The sequence below is a fragment of the Hemicordylus capensis genome, chromosome 3 (assembly GCF_027244095.1).
Source record: "Hemicordylus capensis ecotype Gifberg chromosome 3, rHemCap1.1.pri, whole genome shotgun sequence".
Taxonomy (NCBI): Eukaryota; Metazoa; Chordata; class Lepidosauria; order Squamata; family Cordylidae; genus Hemicordylus; species Hemicordylus capensis.
The window spans coordinates 231,437,199-231,453,718 of record NC_069659.1 but is presented as its reverse complement, the minus strand read 5'-3'; the positions used below and the strand labels follow the sequence as shown (position 1 = coordinate 231,453,718).

Sequence of the window (16,520 nt, the reverse complement as noted above, 5' to 3'; positions counted from 1 at the left end):
GCAATTAAGCACACATTTAAGAAGTTATTTCCAAACAGCATTATAAAATACAAGTTCTGGCATATATACAGAGTTCTTTAATATAGTTATTAGCTCATTTAGGTAAAAATCACCACATACAGTGATAATTACATATGGTCATGATATATGCTCGACACAGAAAGACCTTATTAGTAGTATTGTGCCATGTAAAACTGAGTGGGAAATAATCAAATGAGTAATGCTTAAAAAGCAGCTTGGGAGTGCTCCTGGACCCCAAGGTTTCCCTGCTTTCTCAGGCTGAGGCAGTGGCCAGGAGCTCTTTTTATCAGCTAACAGTGGTACATATGCCAGTAACTTCCTGTCTTGACTACTGTAATGCACTCTACGTAGGGCTGCCTTTATACAAAGTCCGGAATCTACCATTGGTACAGAATGTGGCAGCCAGACTGGTCTCTGGGACAACTTGAAGGGACCCCATAACACCGGTTTTAAAAGAACTGCACTGGCTGCCAATCTGTTTCCAGGTGAAATACAAAGTGCTGGTTATTACCTATAAAGCCCTTAATTGCTTGGGTCCAGGCTATTTAAGAGGGCGCCTCCTTTGTCATGAACCCTGCTCCCTTTTACAATCTTCTGGAGAGGTCCGGTTACGGTTGCCACCAGCTTGTTTGGTGCCAACCCAGGATGAGGCTTTCTCTGTGGCTGCCCCAGGGCTTTGGAATATGCTCCCTGCTGAGATAAGAGCATCTCCTTCTCTGTTTGTTTTCAATAAGATCCTCAAGACTCACCTGTTCTCACAGGATTTTAATTAGAATCAATTTTAATAATTTGTTTTAATAACTGTTGAATGCTACTGTTTTTATTTCTTTTTTATGATACTGTTTTAATTGTTTTGTGTATTTTAATCTGTGCTGATTTTTAAATATTGTTTTAAATTTTGTATACCACCTAGAGATGTACGTATCAGGTGGTATAAAAATATGATAGATAGACAGATAGATAGATAGATAGATAGATAGATAGATAGATAGATTCAATGAAATATCTGACTGTGAGCAAAATCCCAGGCCTAGATGTAAGCTGTATCACAACAAAGCTTTCAGTTCAGAATCCTAGTCTTGCATATTTAAACTTAAAGTGATGTATATAAATTATCATATGTAGAATTATTTGATCCAAGTGATTTATCATGTGTTCAGCAAAGAGGATCTTCTACTGAGTGGTTTTATCGTGTTTTTAAAACCCTTCAATAAATAAATTTTAAAATAATTTTGATTATGTGAAGCTGACAGCAATCGGTATTTGTAGAGCCGTGCAGAGCTGGGCCAAGATCGTTTTCTACCAAGTTACGGCAACACATGATCTGACACTGTGTGTCTGGATCAAGAACATTGAATTATTGTTTTACTTTCAAACAGAATCAGCCTGAACTTGCAGATTATGGGCAAGGGCTCTCCCAAGTGGGGGTGGAGTGAGATCTTCGCTTTTCCATGTATGTCAACAGACAGATCTAAGACACACACTGCAAAGGAATATACAAATGTATCCAATTCCTACAACAAAACAATGAATCTTATAATAAAATAACACTTTCATTTACAGCAATAAAGGAGAATGCTCCTCATGAACAATTTAATTTAAAGTTGAATTAAGTAATGCCTGTTTGTGTAGGGCTGTGTATGTATGTGGCAGCAGAATCCCATATGTACACTAGACTTGCTAGAACAAGGAATACAGACTGCAATACAATTACATGATCAAGGCCTCATCTTAACTCTAAACTTGCCTGATGCTTCCTGAGGGCTTTCCGGAGAGAGCTCACCACATCGGTCTGCTGTACTCCTCTGACTTTAAAATGTTTTGTCCAATTAAGCAGCACACCCTAAAAAATATTAATGCTGGTTATTAGTATTATTATTGGGCAGCATCCAGACTACGTTAGTCATGACTAAGTCCCATTGAAATTAATGGGACTTGTGAGTCACAGCTAACTTGTCTCATTGATTTCTTGGCCATGACTAACTTTCTTTGGATTCAACCAGTTGAGTCATTGTAGCCATTGAGTCACAATTCACACAATTGTGTGAAGCGCCAGATGGGGTTTGTGTGGGGTTTGATGGGGGGGTTGTGCAAGGAGAACAGAGGCAGCCACAGCTCCGTTGGAAGCTCTGGGGGAAGGAGAGCACTGTATGGCGCCCCAGCCCCCCAAACCCCAGGAAGGCACCGTGCAAGTGCCCAGGAAGGCTCTCTATTCTCTATTGGCACAAATAGAGAAACCTCTGGAAACACTGCTTCTGCAACTGCTGCTTCAAAACAGCGTCGAGGCTGCCTTTGAAGTTTGCTGCAGCCCTGGGGCACAGTGTTACAGCTTCATAGCACTGCACATCTTATCAGTCAACGGAGACAGCCTTGCAACTAACAGAAAGGACACACGTTTTTACAGAACTATGCAATTTGGGGAATACATTCTATAACCTTCTAGCTAGCATATGCCAAATATTGGCAGACTACTATAGCCACCACTACTGTTAAGGCACCCACTCCATTCTGGAACCCCAGGTAACCATTCTGTCAAAGATTTCCCTTGCTATTAATAAATCATCATCATCATCATCTTTATTTGTTAGCCCCCATAACAAATTGTTCTCTGGGTGGCTCACAGTACAGCATTAAACTATCAAATAGAAACACATAACACATTAAATCACAACAGGCCAAAAGGAGGGGGGAGGATACAAAATACAATACAAAACAATTTAAAACTTTTTAAAAATCAGTTTCAAAAAATCAAAATTTAAAAGGTCTGAGTGAACAAAAAGGACTGGCCAGTACCTGAAACCACAGATGGTTAGTGATGGTCTTACCTCCTCTAATTTATTCTGTTTACATGGAAAAGAAAAAGTAAAACCAAGAGGCAATTTCTTATGCTTTATGTCCTTGGTGTCCATAAAGTCTGCGAGACAATCAGCTACATATTCAAACAGCTGCATTGAATAAAAAGGAAACATTTGCTTATTTATTATTAACAATAGCATATTACTATATAGTCTCTGCTGCATTCTCTCCCATATAGTTTTATGCATCTCAAAGTACTGGTTCAGACAATATCTTAGCAGATATTGTAGCCCGCATGATGAGAAATGAGGAGCCTCTGTCATGTCGGCTTCTGCAGATGACCAGAGGCGTATCTAGGGAAAATAGCGCCTAAGGCAAGCATTGAAATTGCGCCCCCTGTCCAAACATCTTACACCCATCTTTCAGATAACTTTACCATAATATCAGCTCAAAAATACAAGTCAAGCTCATTAATCTTTTAATATTTCAAGAACTGTTTAGCAGTTAATGTAGCCAGACCAAAAAATGCTGGAAAACTACAAATTTCAGTATGCTGGGGCTCATGAAATACCCAAATACTATGTGGAGGTGTACTTGGAAAACTAAACAGAAGCACCTGTCTAATTCTCTACCTCGCATTGTAGCTCACTATTACATAAGTTTTAAAAATAAATGGAGAATTTGACTTTTCCCAGATACTCTGAAAATAATTAAAGTATGTGCAGAGTGAACTGTGTCACTGCTTGGAATATATCCTAGTCTTTCAGAAAGACAGTTAAAATGAGAGAAAGAGAGCAAGAAACTCCCAGTGGGCCTTAATACTAAGGATTTCACACTGATTCAAAGACAAACTCACCATTAATAGCCCTATTATTAAGACATCACATTTAACTCACTTATCACAAGAAGCAAAGCAACAGCAAATGAATACAATCCTAGCTCATAAGCTTCAGCTCAATATTCACAAGCCCTGATTCTCTGTACATAGTGCCAAACTAAATGTGTACAGTGACTTTATTATATTATATTATATTATATTATATTATATTATATTATATTATATTATACTATATTATATTATTTATTTATTTTTACCTGTAGCCCCTTGAGGGGGGGCGTCCTAAAGGCTGGGGTGGGGTCTGCAAAGGTTCCCCCTCCCACCACTGGCTTCTAGGGCCTTGAATGGGACCATTTGAGCATGTGTGGTGGCCATTTTTAAAAATAAATTTTGTTTTTAAAAAATGGCCTCTGAAAACAAAATGGCTGCCGCGCATGCTCAAATGGCCTCTGCGAGGCCTGGCATGGCCTAGGGCCTCACAGAGGTCATTTGAGCATGCACGGTGGCCATTTTGTTTTTGGCAGCCATTTTTAAATTTTTTTAATTTTTAAAAATGGCGCCCCCTTCAAGTGGCACCCGGAGCACGTGCCCTGCCTGCCCCACCCTAGATATGCCCCTGCAGATGACCCAGCATGGGGAGCTGTTCATCCGAATGGCTGCTCTACTTGCACCTCAAGGGGTTACCCCTTCTAACTGGGTAGGCCAGTAAGGTATTGTCCAAACTGGCCCAAATAGGAGACAGAATAATTGTTGTATTTTCTATGCTTTCTCTTAAAGACTAAAAAGTCTTGAACCCTAGCTATATACTTCACAGGGTCAAAGAAACGCAGCTGAAATCTTTGTTTTGCTCCCCTGGCAGGGGAGACACCATGATCATCAGGGAGGTTTTCCCAGGGTGAGGCTCATCCATTGCACTGCAGGTGTGCTGACCCCTGCGATTTCCCCAAATGCGGGAAACCCGACTGCATAATTTGTGGTCAGGATCATTCTTATGATCCTCTCAGTGGCCAAAGAGGCATCTTGATTCTTGATGCGGAGCACCAAATGGCACTCTCTCCCCTTTCTATTTCTTTCTATTAAAACCAACCCCCACTTTATTCTTTCTTTCAAAGCTCTCTTCTTTCCATCATTTTCCATTGATTTAATAGAAATCCATCCCTTACTTTCTGCCCTAGTCTTTTTAATTCCCTCCCTCCCTCCATTTCTGCTTAGGGGAGCAAATATGAAACTAAAGATTTCCATTTGGTTCTTTCTATATACACATGCCAGGATGCCAAACAAGTTCACCTACAAGTAAGTAAATAAGCAACTGTGGCAAATGCCACCACGTTTGCTGCCTGATGCAGCCTGCTTCACTCTTTACGGCAGGGCTGGCCCTGAAGCCAAGCCAATTTCCAGATGGGATTGTCCTACATTGAGACACTCTGTACAGCTATACCTGAACCCTATACTTGAAGAGCCTGCAAATATTAAAAACTGAAGTTGTCCTAAGGGACGCAACTTCACATATCAGGTACATTCATTACTAAGAGCAAGTCCCACAAGCATATATACTACTTACATCTGTTCCATTTCCATGTATGATTTCTTTAGGTGTTGGATAGAATTGACTTTCCATGTGAACATTTTGCTTCCCATTTTCAGACACTTTGACCTTCAAGACTCTAAATTTGGAACCCCCAAGGTCCAATGCAAGAAAGTCACCCTTTTCTGTAACACAACCAACAGGCAGAAATGGTTATATAAGTCCTATTCACATGTTGCATTCAACATATAATATGTGTATAGTGTACAAACATACGTTATTCACATGTTATGTTCAAAGCACATACAGTAGTACACTTCCTATCTGTACTGTGCCTTTGAGGAAGCCTTTGCCAAGGTTCTCTTTTTAAATGAATGCATTCACACACAAACATGTACATGTCTACAGGCCCCTGTAGACATGTACACTATATTGTTTGAACATGGCTAAACTGAACTCCAGTTTCTCACTCCAGAGATCAAACATGGGTGTTTCTGCCATTTCCAGAATAGTTCTTTATAACTAGATATTCTAGAAGCCTAGGATACTCCAGACCTTCTGACTGTCTTAACAAATAATTTCCTGGTTTTCTCCAGAGACCTCTCTACTAGCCATCTTGCACTATACCACACAGCATGCCTTGAAGTATAAGGGTTAAGGACTTCTCCCAAAGTTACGAGTACAGTGAACAATTCACTTTTCATACAACCTAATGATTCTTAAGCAACAACAACATATTGCTTTGCATTTTCAACTTCCCCAAGCAGTTGGAAGTTACAGGGTCAGTGTTACTTGGTTTTAGTGTCCTTTGAATCTGGATCTATGGTGCCTTTTTAATATTTGTTACATTTACATAGGTCAAGCATAAGTGGGGGCAAACAGCAGACAATCCTGTAAGGCAGAAGATCTACTACTCTATACCAGATATTCCAAGAGAGGCCCTGTGCATTGGAGGAACAGGTTTTGTAAAGAAATCCATGCATTGTAAATCAGTTGTATGATGAGTTGAACTGATATTCCCAAACCTCTTCTTCTTGTAAAAAAGCCCTTGTATTATTGCACTGATATTCCTAGAAGTCTTCTTTTATAAATAGGAGTGTATGTGTAACTTGCCTTGCAAAAAAAAAACCCCAAAACCCTGACAGGGTCAAGAATTCATACCTGCTGTACCTTAGTTTCACTTTGAGAAAATCAGTTTGATAGTTTGGTTTTGGAGGGAAGGGAAGTTTTGACAAATAGAGGGAACTTTGAGATACACACTGATTAGATTGTTTAAAAAACTGTTGGAGCAAGATTCTGTGCACATAGAAGGGTTGCTCAGAGAGCTAGTTAATTGAAGAAGAGAGTTCAAGAGTTACATGTTGGAGAACTGAAACAGAGAGTCCAAGAGTTGCGTTTGGAAGTTTTGAGAGGAAGAGTCCTGGAGACAATCAAGAAGAAAGAGCTGGAGTGAAGCTGGAGTCTGGAAAGAGACTACAGAATGGAAGAACTGCTGGCACAACTGTTAAAATCACTGGCAGAGAGGTGTGATCTCTGCAGAGTTGAAATCACACAGAACTAGAAAAGAACAGAATCTGAGGCAGAACTGAGAAAAGGCCAGAGTTGCTAAAGGTGCTCATCAAGGACTCTAAGTTAGGACTTAGTAAGAGTCAGGTTAGTGGATTCGTTATTGACCACATTTTGTTTATTCCTTATGCTCTTTTTGGTTAATGGTGTTTGTTTGGTTTTTTGCACGAAACTTATGAAGCAACTTTTGATTTAAAATTGAACTATTTGCAAAGTAACATTACTTGTTTATCTGTCTGATTTTATCTGATTTTCATTCTATTAGTGCAGCACCAGTTTCCACTGTGACCACCCCCACCCCCAGCTCTGGTCTCCCTTCCTCCAGAAACCTCCACCCCCATCTCCTCTAAAATTCTTTTGCGCGCAGAACTCACAGAGCATTGTCTCCCTTCCCAAGGGTAATCCTTCCATCTCCTTACCTGGTGTGGGTGGTACCATTCAATTGCATCCTTCTCTTGTCTTTCGCTCTGCTGATCTAATGGTCGTGCTCTCCCCACTTTTTCAAAAGGTGGAGAGAGTGGGGATACTAGGTTAGCACCAATGAAGATGTGCTCAAACAACAACTGCTGCAAATACCAAGCTGGATAGGGTGAGGCCTGCAAGGGCCCAACTCCCTCCCAAACGTGTGGTGTGTGTCCTTTGGGGAAATGGCAACATTCTTTATCATAAAACATCTTCTCATAAGCATAGCAGGAGAATCCCAAAATTGCTGCTTACCTGAGCCATCAGGAATTGAACGCACAAATGTTGGCAGCATTTTTATTGTCGCTGTTGGGTTCGTGTCTCTTCCCAGGCCTTTCACCATCTCTGTCTGGAAGCGAGTCATCACATCAAGGAGGACGTCATCAGAGAGACGCATATGGTAGAGGTACCGATCAACCTGGGGATATTATTATAGGATATTGTTATTGGTTGTTATTAGGAAAGAGGTATAGTGCAAGACACCAGGATGATACCTTTACACTAGCTAGGGAATAGGGACTCACATCCAAGAACACATCACACATAGCCACACCCTCTGTATATATCCAGACATGCACTTTTTACCCTTCCTTCCTTTTTGGTATTCAGTGTGCTCCATCAGCAATATGTGCAGAGAAACAGACATGGCACTTTGACAAGTGACAAATAAGTGTGTGTGGAAGACTCCTCTTTGTTGCTCTTGCTTGGTTCATAGGAGTTTCCTAAGGCAAGTGAAACTAGCACCTACCTTGGGCTATATTAATGCTAGTTTTAAAAAACTAGCTCAGAATAGATTTATTTGTCACAGGTTCATCCAATTTTCTGAGCCTTGCAGCTTTTTTAGGTTGCTGTGACAGCCCCTTAGAGAGCCTACTCCTACCGCCTCTCAGCTGACCCTAATAAAAGTATTTCATAAGTTAAAATTTTCAGTATGAGTTAAGGTGCTTAGAAATTAACTAATGCACCAGAAAGTATGGGCATTGTAAGTCAGGTCTATTACCTTAATTTCTGTGTCATATTCATAGTCAGCATATTCTATGATCTCTCACGTCATGTGTGCTTCCAGCTTAACCTCCATGCACCAGCACTTTCCCTTCATCTTCCAGTTGCAACCATCTTCAGTTGCACTTTTAAGTTAACCCTCAAGCTTCAATTAGTTATATGCCACACTTTAATAAGACACATGGTTTTAAATTATAAATCTTTAATTCTGAAAAAACACTCATAATTGTTTACCATGCCTCCCAGGATCTTGGCCATTCCCCCTGCATATTCACATGTCCCTGTCTTAATCGGTGAAATGTCAGGGATTGTGTTTTTGGTGCAAGAGTTAATTTGTAAGGGGCTTAACTGTTGTCTTAAACTGAAGATATTTAAAGTATTCAACAGCTCTTTTAGGACAATTTAAAAGGTCACCAAGAAGTGAACAAGCTTTGAGTTCATCAAAACTCTTAATAATGTTGGATGTTAAAACTACAAGAAAGAAGTGGATGGGGGGAGTTCAGATTGAAAAGCTTAAAGATGCAGTATTATATATTAATGTGACTATTAAAATTGCATTGGGAGAGAGTTATGTCATGTTGGTGTAAACAGATTGCAGACTGCCCAGGCTGCAGAGACACAGAGGTCTGCTCACTCTCTTGCTGAAAATATAAATGCCAGCACTTACCGTGTCCTGTGTCTAGCACTAATCAGAGAACAGATCAGAACTGTTCTCTGCTTCACTGTGAGGCCGGCAGAGAACAGAATTAAAGGAAAAACATGGTCCTTATGAAGCATCACAATATCTAGGAAAATTCCTTTATTTTCTTTCATAAATATTAGATCAGGTTTGTGGCACTTTCCAGTGCTAGCGGTGTGCACAAAACAAAAATGGTGGTTCGATTCGAAGTCGGACCGATCTGCCTGTCTGGTCCGTTTGACCAAACTAATTTGGCAGTTTGAGGGGCTATACTTGTAAAGGGGAATCTAATGAGGATTCCACTTTATAATCAAAGTGGTGGGGGAACCCTTTAGTGTTCTAAAGGGCAGCTGGGTGGCGGTGAGAGATAAGTAGTTTAATGTCCTTACTGACCCAGCATTGGCCACCAGCACTGCCACTCACCGCCCCCCCCTGCCCAGTGCAGCCCAAGCTCACAGTGCTCCCTCTGCAGCAAGTAACCCATGTGGTAACAGTGGAGGTGCAGTTCTGGCCTCCGCGGATGCATGGAGGCCATGCAAATGTGCATCCATGGAGGCCAGTACCATGCCTCCATGTGGGCGACTTGCTGCAGAGGAAGCACGGCACTCTTGGACTGCGCCGGGGGAGGGAGTGGGGGCACCAGTGGTTGCCGGGGCAGCAAGAATATCAAACTATTCTCTTGCTGCCACCCCCCTCCAGCTGCCCTTTTGATTCTAAACCAGTCTGCCCAAATTGGGCTTGGTTCAGGTCGATCGCTGAGTGAACCACCTCTGGTTCAGTTCGTGAATGAGCTGCTGAACTGGGCCAGTTCGAGATGAATAGGTTTGGGATCAAACGGTTTGTGTACCGTGCCAAGATTTAACCAGTTAAGCACATTGAACTCTGTGTTTACACTATATTATTGGCTTCAATGCAAGAGTTGTAAGCACATGCTTATTCTCCTGCTGATATCCATGGGATGAATGAACTTAAATGAACTTAAATGAACTTGAATGAACTTGAATGAACTTGAATGAACTTGATTTTGGTTAGATCAGAACCTTGGATCAAAAGCATTATCTTGGATCAAAAGCACCATGATTTCTTTGCCCGTAGTTAGACACATTTTGTGAAGCACGTTGTGCTAAGTATGAGAAAGTATCTAATATGCAACAGACAAAGGTTAGTTTTAGGATCTGTATAACCTAACTATCAATTTTCAATGGAAATTTACTTCATACATAAAAAGACAAATGAGGTAAAATGGATTTGAGACAATATAACCTTGTGTTGGTGAAAAGCATGGGTAAAGCAAGTTATGTTGGTGACCTAATAGGAAGGGAATTCTATTTAGATTTGTGGAACAAATAGGTCTGTTCAGTATTCAGTCAACTATCAACTGTACTCATTGGGGGACATTTGGGATATATTGCCCATTATTGGTCTCTTTTGAAATCAAATAAGCAGAAATTATCTACTGCACATCCATGTAAACATAGATAACAATCATTGGAAACCTACCAAACACTGCCAGGACCCTGGACAAGACAGTAACATGTTGAGACACACTAGGAGAAAGGATACTTGCTTTTCTCCAGGAGGTTTCCCTTGTACACAACTGTGCATTATAGCACTTCGTCCCAAGCTCATCTAGATGAGCCTCTCAGGGACATTCTGTAGGCACATTTGAGATACCTGAAAATATGTGGTGTGTACAGTTCATTCTCACATCTAGTATTTATCTACCCATGAACTGAAGCTCTCAGGGGAAATCCAGGTCTCTGTAAGGCAACCAGACTGGAATACAACTGAGGTTTAACAGTATCTTTTTCCATATACGCCCTCTCCAGGTGGCGATCTTCCATAGCTCCCAAAAGTAACGTGGGAAGCAACCCAAACTCTCACTTACACAAACAGTGGAGGCTCTTTTTCCACCAGATGGGCCAATTAACACACCTCACCCTGGATTGTTATCAAAAAGCTAACATTTGCATTGTCCCTTTGGAGGCCATGCCCTGAACTTGCTGCCTTCAGAAAAAGGCAGCAAAATCAGATTAAGGTAAAATGCTGTGATTGCATTTTCTATGCTCTTCAATTACACTATTGTTTTGTTTACCTGCCAGATCTAACAAGAATTGACTGCTAATATAATACTCAGCAGATCAAAAAATAAACATATTTCAGAATAAAACTGCCTGAAATGTTGCTGTACTGAGGACCACTGTTTTGGTTGTCCAGGTCCCTCCAGATGATCTGATGTGCTTTATCTTATACCATCACATGGGAGGTCACCGGAAAGGTTAAATGTTAATGGTTAAAAATCAACCATTACACTTGTTCACTGTGGCTGTGGTCCATTTCAACATGTCTCCCTTGTGCTTCTTTTAGACTGTGCTGCCTTTTGGAGACAGATAACCATTTCCTCATCCCTTTTGTTATGCAAACTGCTTTGTGAACTTTTTGTTGAAAAACAGTATATAGCTACCTCTAGTCATAATCATGACTGGAATCTACAGTGGTGACCCCTGCTCCTCCCACCTCCTGGCAGCTGCCAGAGCCCCCTGAAAAGTCTTTCCCAAAAGTCAAAGGGTCATCACAACAATTCCCAAGTGTCAAAGGACACTATGATAATATGTATGCATAGAAAAACCATGCATACAGCAGGATATTTATTTGAAGTTTCCAAGTGCACTATTTAAGAGGACAACTGCTTCAAAATTTAAACAGAAGAGTGGATTGCCTCTTTAGCATGTGGTCAAAACTTCAACAAAAAGTCTCCATCTCTTCATCTTCATATTGTAAAAACAAGAGGAGGGGGCTTTTCCTGCTTGTATAATTTATTTTATTATGTTGAGAAATATAAATAAAAGTCATCCTCTGCACACTTAAATTCATTGGTGATATGTAAAGACTGAGCAAGGAGATACTATGTTTCATGGGACCAACATATCTCTGAGAAGACTAAAAGTAAGCTCTCTGAACCACACATTGAAGATGACTTGGGAGCAGGTTAATGAGCCAGGTGAAAAATAACACGTTAAAATGTAGCCTGCTGAATTCCCATTTTCTTCAGGTTTGAGCAGACTGTGTTTATAAATAGTTTGGATTTTGTGGAAGACCTATGAAGTAGAATGTATGCATGTGAATCCCTTAGTGGCATCTGTTAATGTAGTGAAGGAGTAGTGTGGTGTAATGGATCATGTCTTTGGAAACCTGAGTTCAAACCAATAAGTTTGCTCAATGACCTCCAGCCAGACATTAATTCAACTTAAGTTACCTCACTGGGCTGCTGGGAGGATAAAACAGCAAAATCTCCATGTTGTTTGCTGTCCTGAGCTCTTTTGGGGAGGGATACAAAAGAAATGTAAAATAAAGTAAATATTGGGGGAAACCAATATTTATATATAGATTACATATAACATCCCTGCAGTGGATATCTTAACCTATGCCTGGGAGCGCTGAAGGACTGGATGTAGAAAAGCATGATTAATTTAAATCTTGGCAAGACAGAGATGCTGCTAGTCAGTAGAACAACCCGTATGGGTTACTGGGGTTCATCTCTTCTGAATGAAGTCGCACTCCCCTTGAAGGATCACATTTGTAATTTGGAGATGGCCCTGGACCCAGTACTACTACTGGATGACAAGGTGGTGACCATGGCCAGTAGTGCCTATGCTTGACTTCAGCTTGTGCACCAGCTGCACTCTTTCTGGAAACAGCAGATCTCGCCACTATCACCCATGCCTTGGGCTTTAAAGATAACAACCACCAGCACATTGACACTCATCCTTCCTCTACTGCCATTATCTCATTGCCAACCAGACTCTCTGTCTCCCTGAGAGACAATTTTTAACAGCTTTTAAAGGTGCTTTGAGGAACTTCTCTCTGCAACCAACCAGGCCTAGCCTCAGCAAAGCCAACCGTCTCACACACACAATTTACTTCTGGATCCAGGTACTTGAGATACTAAAATGGAAGCTCCCACCTGAGCAGCCGCAGCAGTAACAGAGCAGAGCAAGGCAAGGAGGAGGCGGGGGCAGAGCAAGTAGAAAGGGGAGGAAGGGGAAAGCAAACCAGAGACAAGCCAAGAGGCAGGCCTGCCCACAAAACATCTGCCAAAGATGCAGTGATGCAGCAAAACATCCCCTTTTCCTTTGCCAGGCAGGCAGTACTGAGAGCAGGCAGGTGGCCATGGTAGTACCCAACCACCCCTAAAATAACTGGTCCCCTAGGCAACCATCTAGATCTGCCTAGTAGACAAGCTGGCCCTGTCTGGGGGGAACTTTGCTCTGGGCCCCACTTGTATCTTAGGCACCCTTGGCAGAGACCTGAGACAAAGCCTTCTCTGGTGGTGCCTAGATGGTGAAACTCCTCCCCTCCCCTTGGATATGCAACAGGCCCCCACCATGGCTTCCTTCTACCTAAAAGTTAACACTTTCCTCAGGACTTTGGTGACCTCCACATACAAATGATCATAGCAGACCACTGATTCCACCCCCACCCCATATCTGCTGTTGCACTGTTTTATCGCACAGTAAATTGTTTTTATCTAATGGTTTTATTTTGTTTTAAACTTTTTGTACAGTGCTTTGAGTAACGAAGGTGCCTGAAAACATAATAAATAAAAATAGATAATAAACCATCCATAATTTTGAAAAGCTGATCCAGGCTATACCTCTTTTGTGTTTTTAACTGAAAAGCAAACAAATTTTATGTTAAGACCTTAAGTTCTTTCAGCTGACTCATTTTTTCCAGGTGGTAGAATTACTTCACTTAACAGCCATCCTTTGTAGAGATTAGGGGAAACTCAATCAATACAGGGATCTAGGAATTCTATTATAACAGTGGATACTGACTAAACAGTGAGAGGGAAAATGATGGGGAGGAAAGAAGGATAATGGGCTAAGAGTGAGTGAAGGACAAACACAGACAAAAGAGGAGACCACTAGATGCCCAAAGCCTTTCCCAGTTTGATTAAATAGACCTCAAGTTTGTTTGAAATACAGCATTTGATTATCAAAAGGTGTTATTGCATCATGGTCATCTTTCCATAAAAAGATAAATATGCACTGACTTGTCTTCATATAGAATGTTCTTCGCTTATATTATTAAAGCTGTAACAGGGAATAATTGACATTTCCACAACCAACCCTATCCATACAAAAATGGGAATTGTGGGTGAAGATATCTGTGGCAGTTCTGTTATCCTTCAAGGCATCTGGAATGCTCCATTATTTCAATAAGTTTTGGTTCAGATCCTTGGTCTGGACAATGTCAGCTTCAGCCAAGTGTACTGCTCATACTGGTGCGATCACACTGACTATGATTATCAGCAGCTCAGATTCAAGACCAAGTTTATAATCCAAACTAGACGCTCAATCCTCACTTATTCTGTATGTAAGGAAAGTTTGTTAAAACTGAGGGTTAGCATTCCAGTTGCTATTTAGAAGTTCTGAACTTTCACAGAGTGCTTGGATGGAGCTGTTTTTCCTTATTCATGAAGACTTCAGCTTATTTCACAGGAAGGTGCAATTACATTTGATCTTGCCCAAACCCTCTGCCAGTTCTTGCAAGGATCATGCTAACATCATCCAAGAAACTCTGTATTTTTGTCAAGACAAAATATTCTCCATTCAATCAAACTTTAAAAAACACAGCTAACACAGGCAAATCTTACCTTTTTGATCTGATCCTCTTTCAGCTTTGAAAAATAAAATGCCACTAAGTGTACAGCAAACATTTTCTCAGTTGAGAGAGCTGTTGCGACTTAATTCCAGACCGATGGTGTTCATGTGCTGAGAACTAAACAGAACTCCTTCTACAGTGTCATTTCCCAGCAGAGATGCAAAAGTCCTCCTCCGGGGCAGCCAGTCCTGCACACAGTCCACTCAGTTGGGTTGGTTCAATGATTAAACCTCAGCCTCCTCTTGCTCTCACTCTCCCCAGAGTCCCTCCCACCACTTGGTACAGTCTAATACTGAGCAGGTGGCTCACTGCCAAGAGTGGAGAAAAGCAAAGATTAGTTTCTGGCCCAACTCTGGAATTTTTACCTCTGAACAACCCAGTTGCTATGGGGCATTTCTAAGCTTAACCCAAACCCAGCAAGATCTTCCACAGTGTGGCACCCTTCCAATAGGAAAGAGTCATAAACAGAAAGCACTTCAGTGAGCATTATCTCACTTGGAAACATTGCTTGGCAGATTATGAGAATGTAGGGCACTTCCCCCCCCCCCGCCCCATGATTGGCACTGTAATGCTGGACAAATCTTTAAGTGTGTTTTCCCAGTCAAGCGTGTCACACACTTCTATCTGTTACACATTCATCTCCTGTCTAGATTGCTTTTCTGAATGGTCTGTTGGTGACTAGTCCCCCACCTAACAGAGCAAATCATTTGCTACAAGATCTCCTTGGTCAAAGCGTTTGAGTAAGATGTATCCTTAGGAATTAAGAATTACCTTGCTGGCTCTGACCAAAGTCTACTAGTCCAGCATTCTGTTTTGAACAGCAGCCAACCAGAGGCCTCTGGGAGCTTGGAAGCAGTTCATAAAGGTGATGGCCCTGCCCAAAAACTGGTATACTGCCTCTGCACACGGAAATTATTTCATTGCTACTAGTCATTAATAGACCATCTCTCCCTAATCTGACTATTCTGTCTTTAACAGCATCTAAACTTGTGAATTCCATCAGTTACTTACATATTCTGTTTTTTTAAAAAAGCAGTTTCATCAAGTCCCAAACCTGTTGCCAATTTCACTGAACGAGCTCAAGTCCTAGTATTGTAGGAGAGCTGGAATTCAGATGAAAGAGAAAAATTAGGTCTGCTGGTCAGTAGTTGGATAATATTTGTACTTTTCCATGGCCAAAATCAGTCACAGATTTTGGTTCTGATCCAGAGATGCCATGCACAATTATGCTGTTTACAACTATTAGGCCAACACAGCAGGCAGGATTGTGCATTCACATCTGCATTGCAAAACATATCCTGGGAACATATACACTGACTGCAGAATAGATGGGCTTTGCTTTTAAATGTGCTTCACAATGTGGATGCATGGCTGCAGTCAACCTACACTTGTGGTTCCTGATTCAGCAAGGGAATCCTCATGCATATCTGCTTCTGCATGGTGGATCAGGGCAGTTGTATTTGAAGAGTCATGTCATTAAGTCAGGAGAGGAAATCCAAACAATTCTCCCAGCTCGTCAAGACCTGCATTAGAGCTTTCAGAGAACAAAGGTTCCCAAATACAGGATTTGCAATGGGCAGGATTTGCAGTGGGCAGCCTTGGAGACTTTGGACGCATTCACACATATCGCCAAACTGGAGGTAAATTTGGCCAAGGTTTTTTCAATTTGTAACTCCAAATCATGCCACAGATATTCGCCAAACTGTGGCCCACCAAACCCCAGTTGCAGGGGAGGGGAACCCCTCCCTTCTGCTCTGCCTCCAAGGCAGATCGCAGCAAGCTCCATGGACAGACTGTGGGCAAAGCGTCACCATGTTGGCGCAGCGCCTCGATTGGGCATGATCTTGAAGGGGGTGTGCCGAGTGCGATCTTACACTTTCGGAGAGCTCCTTCTGCCCTTGGCATGGAAAGGGTTAGGGTTAGGGTTTAATTTAAATGCCATGCCATGGCAGCGCTTCTTCTGCCAG

At 41.5% G+C, this 16,520-nt stretch overlaps 1 protein-coding gene and 1 non-coding gene across 3 annotated transcripts in view; one reads left to right on the top strand and one right to left on the bottom strand.

The window, feature by feature from the left end:
- The window catches only part of LOC128351707 (hexokinase HKDC1), a 45,857-nt gene that overhangs the window by 23,563 nt on the left and 5,774 nt on the right, over nucleotides 1-16,520 (bottom strand). Inside the window, exons 1-5 of one of the 2 annotated variants that reach the window (XM_053311466.1) lie at nucleotides 14,546-14,835; nucleotides 7,464-7,626; nucleotides 5,217-5,365; nucleotides 2,847-2,966; nucleotides 1,769-1,864 (exon numbers count right to left, since the gene is read on the bottom strand). In XM_053311466.1, the coding sequence (XP_053167441.1) occupies nucleotides 1,769-1,864; nucleotides 2,847-2,966; nucleotides 5,217-5,365; nucleotides 7,464-7,626; nucleotides 14,546-14,608 (591 nt within the window). In that variant the 5' untranslated portion in view covers nucleotides 14,609-14,835. Of the gene's footprint in view, nucleotides 1-1,768; nucleotides 1,865-2,846; nucleotides 2,967-5,216; nucleotides 5,366-7,463; nucleotides 7,627-14,545; nucleotides 14,836-16,520 lie in introns of those variants that run through there. The other variant, XM_053311467.1, reaches the window with a different exon arrangement.
- On the top strand, nucleotides 4,500-4,656 carry LOC128352623 (U1 spliceosomal RNA). Its single transcript, XR_008320542.1, has one exon. It is a non-coding gene; the product is annotated as a U1 spliceosomal RNA (small nuclear RNA).